The 18,641-nt window shown below is 44.5% G+C and overlaps 1 protein-coding gene across 1 annotated transcript in view; it reads left to right on the plus strand.

Moving 5' to 3' along the window:
- The window catches only part of LOC126471543 (ADP-ribosylation factor-like protein 6), a 74,036-nt gene extending 64,146 nt beyond the window's left edge, over positions 1-9,890 (plus strand). The window contains exon 4 of the mRNA XM_050099769.1: positions 9,460-9,890. Coding sequence (XP_049955726.1) covers positions 9,460-9,851 — 392 coding nt within the window. The 3' untranslated portion in view covers positions 9,852-9,890. The remainder of the gene's footprint in view (positions 1-9,459) is intronic.
- The last annotated feature ends 8,751 nt before the right edge of the window (positions 9,891-18,641 follow it).

Genomic DNA, 18,641 nt, shown 5'->3' on the forward strand with positions numbered 1-18,641 from the left:
ATGAAATCAACGGTGGGAATCGTTCTGAGTTCTATCGTGGTAGCTAGCACAATGACTGTGCGTAGGGAGCTAAAAAGAATGGGGTACTACGTTCGACCAGCTTCTCATAAGCCACACAGTTCTGTAATCAGTGCTAACGGACGCTTGTGGTGGTGTAAAGAGCGACGCTACCGCCCAGTGTGTCTGGAAACAAGTGATTTGGGGTGATGAATCACGCTGTATCCTATGGAAGGCAGACGAAATTGTCTGGGCTTGTCGAAGGCCTGGACAACTTCACCTGCTACTACGTGTAGCGCTAACAGTGAAGTACGGGACATGGGGTGTTACGTTATAGGGATGTTTTTCTTGTTTAGGGTGTGGATACATTATCGCACTTAAGAAAATACTAAATGCTGAAGAATACGAGCAAATTTTACAACACTGTGTACTGCACACAGTAGAGGAACATATCTGAGACGATGACTGATTGTGTGACAGTAACACTGCACGCTATTTCCGATAAAAACATGAAATGGACTGGCCTGCCCAGAGTCCCTATCTGACTCAAATGGAATACCTTTGGGATGAATTAGAACACTGACTTCACTCGAAATTCCTGTGTCAACATCACTCCCATCTCTAGTTTTGTCTCTTGAGGAAGAACGGGCAGCCATTCCCCGACAGACATTCAGACACTTCATTAAAAGTGTCCCCAGCAGAGTTCAAGCAGTCATAAAGGTAGGTGGTGGACACATTCCATATTAATGTCCACTAATAAGTGTCCAGACATTTTTGGTCAGATAATGTATTTTGAAACCCCGAAGTCATGACATGTACAGCAACACGTCATTCGTTTATCTGTTGTCGAATTATCGGTATCTGAAATAAGATTTGAGAAAAAAATGTAGCGTATGAAAAGTTGTAAATACTTGGTACCATAATGAATTTAATTCACTGCCTCAGTACGTTTACTTAAAGAAGTTTCAAGTCTTCTGTAAATACAAGCTAAAGGAAGAGTGATTCGAAAGAAAGGGAAACCGCCCAAAGTCGAATCTACGTACAAGGTTAACCCCAACACTACCGACAAAATTTCGGAAGTTGTTCAGGGATATTTTCTGAGTATTTTGGCCTAAGGAACAAGGAGTCTCCGTTGTTTTGTTACCGAGTAAACGCTTTTCGTTTGATTTCTTACGATCTTGTATCTTTGTATCTGTATAGCACTGAAAATATCTGCACAACAGTGCAAATGTTGACTGTCTCCACTGTGTGTTGTATTTGGAAACAAACTTGTTCAATTCACTCACGATACTTGCTCTTGACAACAGTAACGTCCATTTTACTCTGCGTTCATTACTGCTCGAGTATGTCTCGAGTTTGTTTTTCTGGCGAGTTACTTGTGCCAAAAACAATTATGAACAGCAGTACGGTTAGATTTATGTTCAGCATAGCGTCGGTATGCCGCTCTTCCGTTTAAACCTTTCCATACTGCTGCGTGTATCGCTCTTAACGTATAACAAACACTGCCAGGAAAACAAACCCGAGACAAAACCGAACAGAAGTAAATACAAGTCTGAGGACTAAGAGTAAAACAATACACTGCTCATGCCGTCGACATTTGCACTGTAGTGCAGATAAATTTAGTGCAATAAACCGAGATGAGAAATCAAATAAAATGAATTACTTTGTAACGAGCCACTGGATACCACTGGTCCTTGTATCAAAATACTCAGAAAATATTTTTGAACCATTTCCGAAATTTTCTCGGTGGGGTTAACTTTGTACTGCATCTATGTTTCAGCTTTAGCACTGCCAGATCGCCAACATTTTTCTCAAACTGTCCAGTTTTAGAGGCAAAATACTATGTTGTCAATATATTTGCAGAAATTAAATAAATGTCTAGCTCTTCAGTAGTCCTAGGCAGGATCTTATCCCCTGTCCCCTTCGGTATGCATGGTAAGAATTAAGGTGTAGAGACAGGCCTTACTCGATGTGTAAGCGTTGCGCAATAGCGCATTGACCATTGTGCTCACTGAATTCGCACTATAGTATTATGTTTTTATTGTTATGGATGATTTCAGAAATGAACGAAAGCAAGAAGTAACAATATCTCAGCAGTCTCGTCGAGACTTGGATAGCTTCTCAAGAATGGCGCCAAGGAGGAAAGAGATTTACTCCAAGACATAGGCGCAGAATCTGATCATAGGGCAAAGCTTATTACTATACTTCATCACCATTCTGCCCAAACTGTTGTGATGAAACTTTTTTCATCTCTAGGATTCGAAATGGCGCCCTGGGACTCTGATCTAGTAGATGGCCAAAATTGCCCTTCAGACGCCTTTTAACGTTATGATTCACAGGCACAACTGGTACACTAAATATTCAAAAATCAGTCCGGATAGCACTTAAAATCGTAGCAGCAAATGTACTGTCTCCACACTATAATTCAAAAAATTTCTGCAACAATGTGCGATGCTTCAACCGCGACGTACAAATACCTGTATTTGGATCTGGTTTTCATGACAGCTGAGTCACTTGTGTTCCAATGTGGTTGAACAACTCCTAAGTCTAACTTAGAGTTTACCACCTCAACTGTTGTTGTTCTGGTCTCCAATCCGAAGAATGGATGAGGCCTTCTGGCCGCAATGCCATTCGATCATTTGATTTTTTTCTCTTTTCCAGATAAGCTTTTCGTGCCATTGTCGGTCTGAATTTTATATTCTATCTGTTTCAGCCGTCGTCAGTGATTGTCCTGCCTAAATAGCAATACTCGTCTACTACTTTTAGCGTCTAAATTCGTTATCTAATTTCTTCAGCATCGCCAGATTCGTTTCGACTACATTCCGCTACCCTTGTTTTACTTTGTTACGGTTCGTCTTATACCCCCTTTTCAAGACACTGTCTATTCCGTGCAACTGTTCTTCCAAGTCTTTAGCCGTCACTGACTGAATTACAATGTCATCGGCAAACCTTAAAAGTTTTATTTTTTCTCCTTGAACTTTATAATTCAGTCTCTACATTTGTCCTTGGTTTCCTTCGCTTGGTTTCTTCACTGGTTTCTTCTTAGTGTACAGACTGAATAACACTGGGGTTATGCTGCACCCCTGTCTCACTCCCTTCTCAACTGTTGCTTAACTTTCATGTCCTTCGACTCTTATAGCTGCTGTCTAGTTTCTGTACAAGTTGCAAATAACCTTTCGCTTCTTATATTTTACACCTATTACATTCAGGATTTCAAGACTTGTATTCGACTCAACATTGTGAAAAACTTGCTCTAAATCTACGAATGCTATAGACGTAGGATTGCTTTCCTTCAGTCTTTGTTTTAAGACAAGTCGAAGGTCAGTACTGCCTCGCGTGTTCCTGCATGTCTCCGGAACCCAAACTGAACTTCCCCTAGGTTGGCTTCAACGGCTTTTTCCATTCTTCTGTAAATAATTCGTCACAGAATTTTGTGTACATGACTTATTAAACATATTCATACTTGCCAGCATCTGCCTTCTTCGGGATTCGGATTATTACATTCTTCTTGACGTTTGAGGGTATTTCGCCTGTCTCATGTGTCTTGCACACCAGGTGGAATAGTTTTGTCGTGGTTGGCTCTCCCGAGGTCCTCAGTATATCTGAGGGTATGTCATTTACTTCGGGAGCTTTCTTTCAACTTTCGACTTAGATCTTTTGGTGCTAAGCCAAATTCTTCTCGTAGTACCGTGTCTCCCATCTCATCTTCACCTACTTCATCTTCTCTTTCTATTATACTATCTTCAAGTCTGTTTCCCTTATATATATCTATACATTTCCCCCACCTTTCAACTTTCCCTTTTTTGCTTAGTACTGGTTGTCATCTGAGCTCCTGATATTCATGCAGCTTCTTCTGTTTTCCTCAAAGATTTCTTTAGTTTTCCTAAGGGCAGCATCTAATTCCCCCCTAATTATCTATGCTTCTACGTTTTTGCTTTTCTCGTCCAGTCATTCCTGCTTTGCCGTTTTGTACTTCCTGTCAGTCTCATTGTCTTAACATCTATATTTCCTTTTGACTCGATTTGCTGGGTTTTTATATTTCCTCCTTTCGTCAGTTAGCTTCAACATCTTGTGCGTTATCCAAGATTTCTACTGGGCTTTGCCTTTTTTGCCTTTCTGATTCTCTGCTGTCTCCACTATTTCACCTTTCACAGTTAGGAATTCGTCTTCTATTGTATTCCTTTCCCTTGTTTCAATCAATCGTTGTCTAAACTTCTTCTAGAAATTTCCGTTACCTCTAATTCTTTCAGTCTGCCCATGTCTCACCTGCTCAATGTCCTACCTTTTTGCAATCTCATCTGTTTTTAATCTGCAATTAATAACCAATAAATTATTGTCGGTGTTCATATCTGTCCCTGAAAATGTTTTGAAGTTTCCGTTGTAGGTTAGAAGCCTCTGTCTTCCCATTACGTAATCTGTTTCAAACTCGGCCCTGTCTTTAGGTATCTGCCACGTGTACAATCTTCCTTCATGATCTTAAGTTAAGTATTAGTCATGGTTAAATCATGCTCTATGCAAAATTCTGTAAGGTGGTTTCCTCTTTCATTCGTTTCCCCTATTCCATGTTCTCTGACTATTTTTCTTTCTCTTCCTCTTCCTCGAATCAGAAAGACATTTTCGCTTCTCTTAACTAGCTGAATAATTTATGTTATCTGATCAAACACTATTTCAATTTCTTCGTCATCTGCGGAGCTAGTTGCCACATAAACGTGTGGTATTGTTATGAGTGTTGTCTTGGTGTCTGTGTTGGCGAAGATAATGCGTTCACTATCTTATTCACAGACACTTGCTTGCATTCAAATGGTTCAAATGGCTCTGAGCACTATGGGACTCAACTGCTGAGGTCATTAGTCCCCTAGAACTTAAGAACTAGTTAAACCTAACTAACCTAAGGACATCACAAACACCCATGCCCGAGGCAGGATTCGAACCTGCGACCGTAGCGGTCTTGCGGTTCCAGACTGCAGCGCCTTTAACCGCACGGCCACTTCGGCCGGCACTTGCTTGCATTCCTATTTTCTTATTCATTATTAGATCCACTCCTTCATTACCCCTATTTGGTTTGGTATTTATATCCCTGCAGTGACCTGATCAGGAGTCCCGCTCTTTCTGCCATCGCACTTCACTAATTCCCACAATGTCTGTCTACAGTCTGTCCATTTCAGTTTTGAAATTGTTTTGTCAATCTAAACGGTTAAGGAATATAACATTCCACGTCCTACGAGTAGAATGCTGTTTTGTTTTTCCTGACTACATCATCGTGCTGAGTACTTTCCGCCTGGAGATCCAAATGATGGACTATCTTACCTCCGTAATATTTTGCACAAGAGGATACCGTCATTAATTTACGATATAGTAGAGTTGCATGGCCTAGGGAATTATAAAAATTCTAATTTCATTCTGCTTTTAGCCGTCTGCAGTACCAGCATAAGAAGGCCCTGTTGACTACTGTTCCAAGGCCATATCAGTCGATTATCCAGACTTTTGCACTGCAACTACTGAAAAGGCTGCTGTCCCTCTTCAGGAGCCACATGTTTCCTGGCCTCTCCACAGATACCGCTCTGTTGTTTTTGCACCTACGGCAAACAATCTCTATCGCTGAGGCACACAAGCCACCCCATCTCGACGAGGCCCTTGATTCATGAGATACCCGGCTCAGCTGCATTATGCAAATGATCTCTCGTATAACTAAATAGGTTTTCTCGCTGTCATAATTTATGGTATTCTTTTCATGTTTGCGGCAGGATTCTAAGATCACCTTGCAACAATATTTCAGGATTCACTTCACCATCATCAATCTAAACAAGTGTACGTTAGTTCGTTGAGGAAGATTAGGATTCTGTTAAAGATAGTATGAGGCTGAGATGGTCTAGTGTCACTACAGGAAAGCTTATGTAGGCCAGACTGTTCACACTCTCCACGACAGGCCTGTGGAACATGACCGCCACACTAGGTTGCAACAACCGGAATAATACGACGCGACGGGGCATTGCTTGATCGAAGGACACTGCGTGAAATATGAGGAGATACAGGTAGCTGTTGCTGATCGAGGGACACTGCGTGAAATATGAGGAGATACAGGTAGCTGTTGCTACATTCCGCCATTGGGACTGTGACCTTAAAGAAGCAATTAAAATTAGTTATAATCGTATTAACAGAACAAGGGCTTCAACTTAAGCAAGACATGAAACCCTGTATTAATCTGATTAAAAATAAAATTTACTTCGGCTCAGCTGCGAGATAATTTTGATAACAATTTTCGATAATGATAAGTCGTTCTTATCTGCTGTTATCATGTGGAGGCACTGCATGTTTTTCACGGTTCGCGCGGCTCCCCCCGTCGGAGGGTCGAGTCCTCCTTCGGGCATGGGTGTGTGTGTTGTCCTTAGCATTAGTTAGTTACAGTTAGATTAAGTTAGTGCGAAATCCTAGGGACCGATGACCTCAGCAGTTTGGTCCCATAGTCCTTACCACAAATTTCCATTGCATGTTTTTCATTACGTTGGGGCAACATTAATAGGTTCAGCATGCTGTATAAGGTGCCCTCTTTGGCGTTGGCATCGTTTCGGCAGGACACTGAAGAGACGGCCAGGTGGATACCTGAAATATTATGTCAAGTTGATATTAGGACCCGATAGCAAGGCTCAGAAGAAAATTATAATGCGACTAACACCATCCTGTCCTGAGCAATTTTATTCCTCCACCACTCTGGACGAAAAACACACTGATCTCAGAGTACAACCAAAAAATCAGCAAACTGTGCCAGTTGATCCTTGGTCCCGCCCCCCCCTCCCCCGCCACCCGCCCACCTTCTGTACACCAGTATAGTGTAGATTCGAATGCTGGCCTCAGTTTGTCTTCTGGAAACAGGAGAGTGCGTCAGATGATAATCAAAAATGGTTCAAATGGCTCTGAGCACTATGGCACTTAACATTTGAGGTCATCAGTCACCTAGAACATAAAACTACTCAAACCTAACTAACCTAAGGACATCACATACATCCATGCCCGAAGCAGGATTCGAACCTGCGACCGTAGCGATCGCGCGGTTCCGGACTGAAGCGCCTAGAACCGCTCGGCCACACCGGCCGGCAGATGATAATCTATCTAAAACAACTTGGAGAATGGGGAAAGGATATGGAATGTACCGTAGTTCTATGCTGATGTTGAGTGAGACAGAATGTCCAAAATCTGATGGTAGTGCTTACAGCGAAATGATCTCCATATTGTTGTAAGAGTTGTCATCCGAGAATTTTGTAGGAACGGGATGATTTCTTCACGACAATTTTAGAACTCGCCGGTGGTTGCAAAGCATAAATAATTTTGATGTTTTATAATGATTTAATGCTTTAGTTATCTTTGCATACTAAAATGTGCTCACTACAGCAGTGGACAGATAGGGCAATATCGTGATTTCTAAGATATGTTCTAGAAGGACTAAAACGATGTGATCCTCATGGTGGACAGTAGCACTTTGTTGGTGTTTGTGGAGCGCCGTAGTTGTGATTTTTATACATTTAATTGGATGTAAAAGACATTTTATAATGCAATAATGCACTGTAATTAACCTAAAGAAGTCGACCATGCCACAAGTGACAGACAATCATGTCATATTCGGGTAATTTCCTGTATATTTATGATGTCAATACACTTCGTATCCCACTAAAGTATAAGGCATTTTCCACGTTGCTTGTAATACAATAGCCGGCCGCGGTGGCCGAGTGGTTCTAGATGCTTCAGTCCGGAACCACGCGGCTGCTACGGTCGCAGGTTCGAATCCTGCCTCGGGCATGGATGTGTGTGATGTCCTTAGGTTAGTTAGGTTTAAGTAGACTACTGGCCATTAAAATTGCTACACCGCGAAGATGACGTGCTACAGAGGCGAAATTTAACCGACAGGAAGAAGATGCTGTGTTATGCATATGATTAGCTTTTCAGAGCATTCACACAAGGTGGGCGCCGGTGGCGACACCTAAAACGTGCTGACATGAGGAAAGTTTCCAACCTATTTCTCATACACAAACAGCAGTTGACCGACGTTGCCTGGTGAAACGTTGTTGTGATACCTCATGTAAGGAGGAGAAATGCGTACCATCACGTTTCAGACTTTGATAAAGGTCGGATTGTAGCCTATCGCGATTGCGGTTTATCGTATCGCGACATTGCTGCTCGCGTTGGTCGAGATCCAATAACTGTTAGCAGAATGTGGAATCGGTGTGTTCAGGAGGGTAATACGGAACGCGTGCTGGATCCCAACGGCCTAGTATCACTGGCAGTCGAGATGACAGGCATCTTATCCGCATGGCTGTAACGGATCGTGCAGCCACGTCTCGATCCCTGAGTCAACAGGTGGCGACGTTTGCAAGACAACAACCATCTGCACGAACAGTTCGACGACGTTTGCAGCAGCATGGACTATGAGCTCGGAGACCATGACTGCGGTTACCCTTGACGCTGCATCACAGACAGGAGCGCCTGCGATGGTGTACTCAACGACGAACGTGGGTGCACGAATGGCAAAACGTCATTTTTTCGGATGAATCCAGGTTCTGTTTACAGCATCATGATGATCGGATCCGTGTTTGGCGACATCGCTGTGAACACACATTGGAAGCGTGTATTCGTCATCGCCATACTGGCTTATCACCCGGCGTGATGGTATGGGGTGCCATTGGTTACACGTCTCGGTCACCTCTTGTTCGCATTGACGGCACTTTGAACAGTGTATGTTACATTTCAGATGTGTTACGACCCGTGGCTCTACCCTCCATTCGATCCCTGCGTAACGCTACATTTCAGCAGGATAATGCACGATCGCATGTTGCAGGTCCTGTACGGGTCTTTCTGGATACAGAAAATGTTCGACTGCTGCCCTGGCCTGCAAATTCTTCAGATCTCTCACCAAGTGAAAACGTCTGGTGAATGGTGGCCGAGCAACTGGCTCGTCACAATACGGCAGTCACTACTTTTGATGAACTGTGGTATCGTCTTGAAGCTGCATGGGCAGCTGTACCTGTACACGTCATCCAAGCTCTGTTTGACTGAATGCCCAGGCGTATCAAGGCCGTTATTACGGACAGAGGTGGTTGTTCTGGATACTGATTTCTCAAGATCTATGCACCCAAATTGCGTGAAAATGTAATCACATGTCAGTTCTAGTAGAATATATTTGTCCAATGAATACCCGTTTATCATTTGCATTTCTTCTTGATGTAGCAATTTTAATGGCCAGTAGTGTAGTTCTAAGTCTAGGGGACTGATGACCTCAGATGTTAAGTCCCACAGTGCTCAGAACCATTTTTATAATACCAACACTAGTTAAATCTTTGAAATTATTGCTGATTTTGTTTAGAGATTTTATCATCAATCTGGGCCAACAAGAAGTATTGTTCTAAATATTGTATTATTTCAGCGACGTTACGCGACTTTAGTGGTTGTCCCTGCAAGTCGTTGTTGTTGCAGACCAGAACGTGGCCTTCACGGCAGTGGACATGTCGGGGCACGGCCGGTACCGCGACCTGTGGGAGCACTACTACAAGGACTGCCACGGCGTCATCTTCGTGGTGGACAGCAGCGACCGGCTGCGGCTGGTGGTGGTGCGCGAGGAGCTGGACCTGCTGCTGCAGCACCCGGACGTCGTGGGCCGCCGCCTGCCCATCCTCTTCTTCGCCAACAAGACTGACGTGCGCGAGGCCCTCTCCAGCGTCAAGATCGCCATCGCCCTCGGTCTCGAGCGCATCCTGGACAAGCCGTGGCACATCTGTGCCAGCAACGCCCTCACCGGCGAGGGGCTGCAGGAGGGCGTCGAGTGGCTGACGAAGCAGGTCAGGGAGGTGGTCGAGAGCAAGTCGTGAACGAAGGTTCCACTGTCACAGTCTTCACATTCCGTCCAGTCAAAGTCTGATTATTAAATGTAAAATCGCTTCAATAAAGCAAACTCTAAAATAAAACACGGTGCTCATTCGTATGACCACTCTACACAAACAATTACATCCCCTTCCCCTATACAGATGTGGAATACTGTTATTCCACGTATGTATCTTAAATTTCGTGATACTTAATATGCAGGCCACAGTTGTGTCAATTCTTTCCACCGTTATCTGACGAACAGAGTAGGCGATATTATCTTTGTCGCAGTTGAGCGCCCCACAAACCAAACATCATCATCATCATCATCATCATCATCATCATCATGTTTGAATCATTTGTAAGCTTAGTTCTCCGTCGCTGACATACAAGACCGCAAATCTTCTTTCCTTTCCGTCTGGGCAAGCTGTGCAGTGACTAGAGTACATGTAAAGCTCACTGGGACAAGATAAATGCTAGCTACAATGAAGTCGATAATTCGATTGTAATACTGGCATTTTAATTTGATATCCTCCACAACTGACAAAATTTACAAAAAAAATGTGAATTTCTTTGTCCACCCACACACTCCTGAGAATGGCACATTAACAATTAACAATTACGCGCCCCTGTTACCGGCAGCTGCGTTGATAAATACTCGGCACCTCGCAAGGATAACTACCAGATCAAGAATATTAGGTAAGTTGTTGTAAGTGGTTAAGCGATGGTGAAAATCTCGCTTCTGAGCACACAAAGAGCTCTAACCGCAGAACTCTGCACGGAACACGCGGTGGTGCAGTGCTGGGATACAGACCTTACATCTCCCTTCGAAGACGATGGCCAAGACGCCGTCTCCAAGTCCGTACCGCTCGATGGCTGAAGGCGAAGTCCACTCTCTCCACAATTATCCCGTCTCCCACGCGTACTAAAACGCGGTGGAAGAATACTCAGTTTCGGCCAATGTCGAACGCTCTATCATCGCCGAAATCCCTCCAACGGCATTTCTGAGATCTACCCAATGATCGAGTAGGCCATAACGCCCCTAGGCAAACGAAATTCCCGTCTTTGCCACGTGTTGGCCAGCACAGGTGGCTCCGGATGCCGGGCTACTCACAAAAGCGCCGTATTGTCCCGCTACCTGCCACCCACGGCGGCCCGGCGAGCTACTGCCAGCTGCAGACTTTGTATTCCACAACTCGCAATTTCCGACACTTTTCACCAAGGCTTCGCAGACATGCAGCGAATACTGCTCGAGAGTGCCTCATATTTATCATAATTCAATAGAGTCATGGTCTGATGCCCTTGCCAGTCCCTTTATTATTAATGTTAATGTTGGTAAGCTAACGTGTAAGTGCCGATGTCCTGGCACCTTACACATTTCCTTGTTGCTTCAGGTAACACCATATGTGTGATTAGCCCTGGGATGCATAACAGGAGTCTTTTGAACCTGGTCCTCTCATTTGTTAAACAGTTTTAAAAGCAGTTTGTTTTACTTTGTTTTCTGTGTAGTCCTTCGACACGCACCACCCGGTACCCGCGTGCATTAAAGCCCTCCTTCCAGGAAGGGGAGGAGAGCGGCACCGGATCGAGTCCGTCTGGCAGATTACTGACGAGGGTCGGCGTGCCGACGAGCCCGGATGTGGCTTTTAGGTGGTTTCCCACATCCAACTAAGTGAACACTGGGCTTGTATCTAAGTCCCACCTCACTTACACGTTTCGCAAATATTTAGAAAATTTTCCCTGACTTTCACATTAATAACAAATCGGTTCAAATGGCTCTGAGCACTATAGGACTCAACTGCTGTGGTCATAAGTCCCCTAGAACTTAGAACTACTTAAACCTAACTAACCTAAGGACATCACACACATCCATGCCCGAGGCAGGATTCGAACCTGCGACCGTAGCGGTCGTGCGGTTCCAGACTGTAGCGCCTTTAACCGCTCGGCCACTCCGGCCGGCCATTAATAACACTACACACAGATCTGGGAGGGGGGGGGGGGTAACGGAGACGCGACAGGAAGGGCATCTGGCCGCCCCTTGTATTGAGCACGACAAATCCGTAAATACCCATACCGACTGTGCACCGATGTGGGACAAAGGTATAAAAAAATGAAGAAGTACTCCATGGAAACACAACTAACTTTCTTTGGGAAAAAGCATTATTTGATGCAAATCAAGTTAATTATTTTTCTTTATTAATACTATAATTCTACATATCTGATGGATGACAGGGTTCTTTAAGACCCTTTAGCAAACAAGTCGTGTTTCGAATAGTTCATTTATAGTGGATGTGAAAGGCCCTTTATGTTGTCAAGACTAATGACAATAATTAGAAGAACAGCACAGCTACATTCAGTTTTGAAAAATCAGAAATACTGCAAAAATTACAAGCTAGTATTCTATTGACAGGTAAGTGTTCAAGATGGTTCAAATGTCTCTGAGCACTATGGGACTTAACTGCTGAGGTCATCAGTCCCCTAGTACTTAGAACTACTTAAACCTAACTAACCTAAGGACATCACACACATCCATGCCCGAGGCAGGATTCGAACCTGCGACCGTAGCTGTCGCGCGGTTCCAGACTGTAGCGCCTAGAACCGCTCGGCCACTCCGTCCGGCCAGGTAAATGTGTTTATTTACACCTAGATACTTTCAGATGAGTATATGTTTAGTTTCATAAGCAGAATAATTATGCTAAGCACTTTTCTCCTTACTTTCAGCGTGGATACCTGTGGGAAGCAAAAACATGATCTGGAATTAGCACAAGTGATCGAAATTTTGAATTAACGTTTTCTGAATAGCGTGAAGATGAAGCCTTCTTTTATCAGGAAGATAGCAGCCATTCACATTGTACGTGTTTAAATTCTGTAAACGTTCTACCAGGTGAGCTCGGAAGATAATAGATTAGTGCCGGGCTGGTGTGCTAGTCGGTATGTCAACAGACCTCAGAATGAGGGAGATGGAAACGCACACACTGCTATGCCACTTAACAAGTCACTGTGAGGTAACGCTAAGTAACTTCACTGCGCCGGCCGATGTGGCCGAGCGTTTCTAGGCGCTTCAGTCTGGAATCATGCGACCGCTACGGTCGCAGGTTCGAATCCTGCCTCGGGCATGGATGTGTGTGATGTCCTTAGGTTAGTTAGGTTTAAGTATTTCTAAGTCTATGGGACTGATGACCTCAGATGTTAAGTCCCATAGTGCTCAGAGCCATTTGAACCATTTTGAACATCACTGCCTGAGTGTCAGTACAAAATCAAAACTAGACAGAAAAGAACCGAGCTCAACGATTCAGAATTAATGAATTACCACAGAGAGGCAAGGAGCACTGACATGTCCGGTAAATGAGAACAAATGCACTCATACACTCAGAGCCGCCCCATTTTATGCGCGGACTCGACTCGTTAAATAGAGAGGCTTTCGAAGCTGAAGAACAATCTCTATCACGCTGCCATTCTGTCTGTGTTGCTAGAACCAGAGAGACTGACAGTCTGTTGAGTCTCAGTGAAACCACGGCAAGCTGACTGGTGATGGTCAACGAGCTGCTTGCTTGCTGACTTCAACACCGAGATGCAGCCAAACTTATACACACGACAGCCATGGTCTACTGATGCTGCCTACTGCGTCATTGCGGATGAGAAGACTGGTGAGTGCCCAGCCTATTCCACTTCTGAGTCATCAAGAATGATATGCAGGCTGCCACCTTGGCACTGGCCAGGCAAGGCGAATCTGTCCAGCCTGCAGGCTGACTCATAGCATCTGCTGCAGTCTTGGTCGATCCATGGTGGTTGACCAGGGCCTAATCCCCATGACAACCAACGCCACCAAACACAGTCAGCAGTCTCCACTTGAGTGCAAGACAGGCTCTCTTTGAGAACACCGAGGTGGGAGCTGTGCTACGTCATCACTGGATGTCAGGGCTGGCAGCACCTTCATCGCCATGCCACCGTCACTGGCACTCTGATCTACAGCAGTGACATCACGATTTGCTGACGAGGTGTCAGCACTCTTTGGCGGTATGTGTGCTTACACCCGGCCACCGTCTGCAGCTCTGAAGATACTCATACCCGTATACACCTTGCACAATAAATAAATGTTATTATAGAAACCGTTGCATCACTGACGCCTGTGTGGATTTACGAGAGCACTCATCCCCGCCGTATGCTCGACCATCTGATCACAACATTCCACTAGCCCACGGGTCGCAACACAGTGATGGTCCATAAGGGATCTGAATCCCTACGGTCCCAGGTGAACCAAGCAGTGAAGAAACAGACGAGACAGTCAAAAAAGCCGGCCGGGGTGGCCGAGCGGTTCTTGGCGCTACAGTCTGGAACCGCGCGACAGCTACGGTCGCAGGTTCGAATCCTGCCTCAGGCATGGATGTGTGTGGTGTCCTTAGGTTAGTTAGGTTTAAGTAGTTCTAAGTTCTAGGGGACTGATGACCTTAGATGTTAAGTCCCATGGTGCTCAGAGCCATTTGAACCATCTGAGCCAAAAATATGCTGATTTCCTTACCGGTCGTACTGCAATTCTGTCGAGTAAATCACCGCCTCCATTCAGCAAAATTCGAGTACATAACACAAAATTTCCACCTGATCTGTGAGTAGTAAGAGATTCTATGGACATCTCTCTTAATGATGCATGGGGTTATTTTATCTCATAAAGAATGTTAGAAGGTAAGCTCGTTGCTAGCAGCAAGAACAGCGTTAACACAGTGTAATGAATGGATTACTGATTATTGCTGATGTTGGTAGAAACTGAAAATGTGGCAGGCAGAGAGCCATTTCACGATAGCTCCACTAACACTAGTTACTAGGCCACATTTCCAGTTAACAGATTTGGAGATGTCAGAAGAGCCTTGAAATTCGATGAAAAACGGACCAGAGAGGTCAAGAACAACACAAAAATTCGCAAAGTTTGGAAAATTTTCGTAGAAAACTACCAACAAAGAACGCATCCTGATTAAATTTTAGCTATAGATGAACAACATGTCCCCTTCAGAGACGATTGCAGGTATATTCAGTAAATTTCCAGTAAACCAGACAAATACCTCCCTTTTCTTTTCCAGAGCTCTCATGACCGAGTGTTTGAGTCTTTTTAGTGAAAGACATTCCTGAAAAAATGTGCTACATTAGTGAACAAGTACATTGCTAACTTTTTTAATTTTATTTACTTTTATTCGCTTGGAAAAATCTTTGAATCACTTAATATCAGTAGTATAGCTATGGGGTTTCTGGCCCACTGACCGAGTTCAAGGGGCTTTCGCTTAGTGGCGCTGCAGTCTGTTGCTACTAAAGTGAGTTGAGGAAGCCTCAATTGGTCAGTACTGCAGTCGGAGGCTATTTTGCTCTGCTAATGATGCTGTCATGAAAAGTATTCAAAAGAACTGAACTGTGTATACTACTGTTACAACGTTGTTTTTTCAGGTCTGAAATATCTGTATTATTGATCAAAAATATGTAAAGATATTGCCAATACTGGTGTACTGTTCAGTATTTCCATGTCTAAAATGTCTATTATTTATCAAAATTATGCAAGCTTTGTCAGTAACACTCACACAAACACTCTCTCTCTTTCATAAATGTTGATTTTATGCTTCACTAAAAACAGTTTGTGTCAAATATGGTATCCAAACTTCTGTCTCATCAGTAAATTTCATCTCTCTCTCACAAGCACGCACGCGCGCGCGCGCGCACACACACACACACACACACACACACACACACACACACACACACACGCACACACACACCCATGTTTGCAAACAACATCAAAAATTCATAAGTATATTGACAACACTGTTGTAGCTTACAGTATTTGCAGGTCTAAAATGTCTGTATTATAACGGGTGGTTATGATTAAACTTTCCCTATTTAACTCGTCCTTCAGGTAGCCCCACAACCAGCTATCACAGGGAGTGAGAACAGGTGATCGTGCCGGCCAAGCATTTGGAAACGATCTGCTGATAATTCTATCGTTTCCAAATGTGTTTCGGAGAAGCAGGTGAACTTCACGAGCGATGTGCGGTGGCGCCTTATCTTGCATGAAAACCGTTCAGTTCAATGCATCTCTCTCCTGTAGGGCGGATGTGACATGCTGGTAAAGCATATCGCAGTAACGGTGCCAGTCACGCTGCACGTCTTTGGTCCTTGAGCACCAACCTGTTAAAAAAGAATGGAGGATGATGAACGTAGCCGTGAAGCCACATCATATGGTGACACGGTCTCCACACATAGGAACTTCATGCACAGTGATTGGAGGTGAAGATCCCCACACTCGGTAATTCTGTGTGTTCACCTCTCCCGTCAGAGAAGAATGAGCTTTGTTTGTCCATAGGATGGTCCAGGACCAGCCCTCGTCAACTTCAATCCTTGCGAGAAAGTGGAGAGCGAAGTCAACACGTCGTTGTGCGCCCTGTGCTGCAAGCTGCTGTATAATATGGATCTTGTACGGATACCATTTGAGAATGGTTCGAAGCACCTTCCATACAGTGGACCACGGGATGTTCAACTGTCGCGACACAGTCCGCGCACTGCCTGACGATAAGGAATTCCGCGCAGCGTTGTCTGCCATAGCAACAGCGATTTCATAAACCACCTGTGGTGCAACCGGTCGTCAGCCTCTTGCCGGAGCGACGTCCAGTTCTCCAACTGATTCGAACTTCTTCATCATGCTCCGCACAGCATGTGAAGAAAGAGGGCGCTTCCGTAATCCTTTCAGCCGGCGACATTCTCGAAGTGCAGCTGCAGCATTACAGTTATTTTGACAATAGAGCTTCACCAATAATGCCCTGCTCCTTTTGTCCAAGCTCATGCTGACACGTCAACAAGTGCACTGCGACTGGACAGGTGTGTGAGACTATGAATTATGATGACTGATCACGGCACCTAGTGGCCATATTTGGAGCTGGACAGTGGCGCTGTGACGCATGGAACTCATGCACCTCATACTCTATAGATTAATGCTACCAAGTTTGGTACTTGTAAAGCAATTAGTTTCCGTGTTACAACGTGTCAAATATGGAAAGTTTAATCATAACCACCCGGTATTATTTATTAAAAATACGTAAGCGCCGGCCGAAGTGGCCGTGCGGTTAAAGGCGCTGCAGCCTGGAACCGCAAGACTGCTACGGTCGCAGGTTCGAATCCTGCCTCGGGCATGGATGTTTGTGATGTCCTTAGTTAGTTAGGTTTAACTAGTTCTAAGTTCTAGGGGACTAATGACCTCAGCAGTTGAGTCCCATAGTGCTCAGAGCCAACCATACGTAAGCTCTATCAACAAACCACACACACACACACACACACACACACACACACACACACACACACACACAATGAAAATGTCTGTGTTATTTATCAAAATACATGTGGCACTACTGATCTAACTTACATATTTTACATGTTAAATTGCACTTGGTGATGAGCAAACTTCAATCTTTGTAGCACACTTGGTGCAAGGAACAACGGAGTCACAAATTAAATATTTCCACATCTAAATTATTTGTGTTACTGTTATGTACAGTACTAAATAGATGTTAGCTAAAATAATATGTTAAGCAGGCAAGACGGTGATAATTGGCAGTTACAAAGAAACAAATGAGCGTTCAGAACTCAAACTGACACCAGAAGCTGACAGTATATGTGTGCCGTAGCCTGACAGTTGGTGTCAGCTACTGCCAGAGTCAAATTATTGTGTAACTTACAGGTTAGGATATGCTTGGCACCTAAAATATGACTGTGGACTCTCAAGTGGTTCAAATGGCTCTGAGCACTATGGGACTTAACACCTGAGGTCATCAGTCCCTTAGACTTAGAACTACTTAAACCTTAGGACATTACACACGTCCATGCCCGAGACAGGATTCGAACCTGCGACCGTAGCAGCAGCGCCTGGAACCTCTCGGCCACAGCGGCCGGCAGGGGAGTCTCAAATTAAGTACCAAAATTCTATTCTCACAGCTAAATTACCTGTTTTAATGTTCTGTACAGTACGAAACACGTGTGACTAAAATAACACGCTAAGCAAGTAGTGCAGTAATAGTTGACACTTCTCATTAGGCCTCAGTGACGCCATGTTACAGATGGTACAAATGGTTCAAATGTCTCTGAGCGCTATGGGGCTCAACATCTTAGGTCATAAGTCCCCTAGAACTTAGAACTACTTAAAGCTAACTAACCTAAGGACATCACACACACCCATGCCCGAGGCAGGATTCGAACCTGCGACCGTAGCAGTCCCGCGGTTCCGGACTGCAGCGCCAGAACCGCACGGCCACCGCGGCCGGCACAGATGGTACAAAACTAACTTTCGTCACCTGACCAAGCATTATTTTAGCGGGGAAAAGGGTACTGCATCATGTTCTATGCTAAAAGAATACACTGCTTAAAAGAATTAAGGGAACATGATTTGGGCTTGTGCCATACTCCACTGAACAATAATTGAGGACAGGGTATGTTACCAAATTATACTTTTATTTTTCACAAATTAAGTACACAACAAGACACCATTACATCCTCGATCGTTTACATAAAAAGAGCTGAAGTGTCCGACATGTGTCGAAAACAAAGTGGAGACGACTATTCACCCCGTCGTCCTGGGTGCTCTTATTGGTCGCTGAGGGCTTAAATAACGAGAATGCCTTCCGTGAGCTTTTATCGGTGCCTGACACCTACGTGGCATGCTCCGTGTAAGTCTGCGAAGGTCACCCTGTGGTATCCGTTCCCATTCTTCAATGGAAGCCCATGTCCGCCCCGATAGCTGAGTGGTCAGCGTGACGGATTGCCGTCCTACGGGC

Source organism: Schistocerca serialis, chromosome 3 (genome assembly GCF_023864345.2).
Source record: "Schistocerca serialis cubense isolate TAMUIC-IGC-003099 chromosome 3, iqSchSeri2.2, whole genome shotgun sequence".
NCBI lineage: Eukaryota > Metazoa > Arthropoda > Insecta > Orthoptera > Acrididae > Schistocerca > Schistocerca serialis.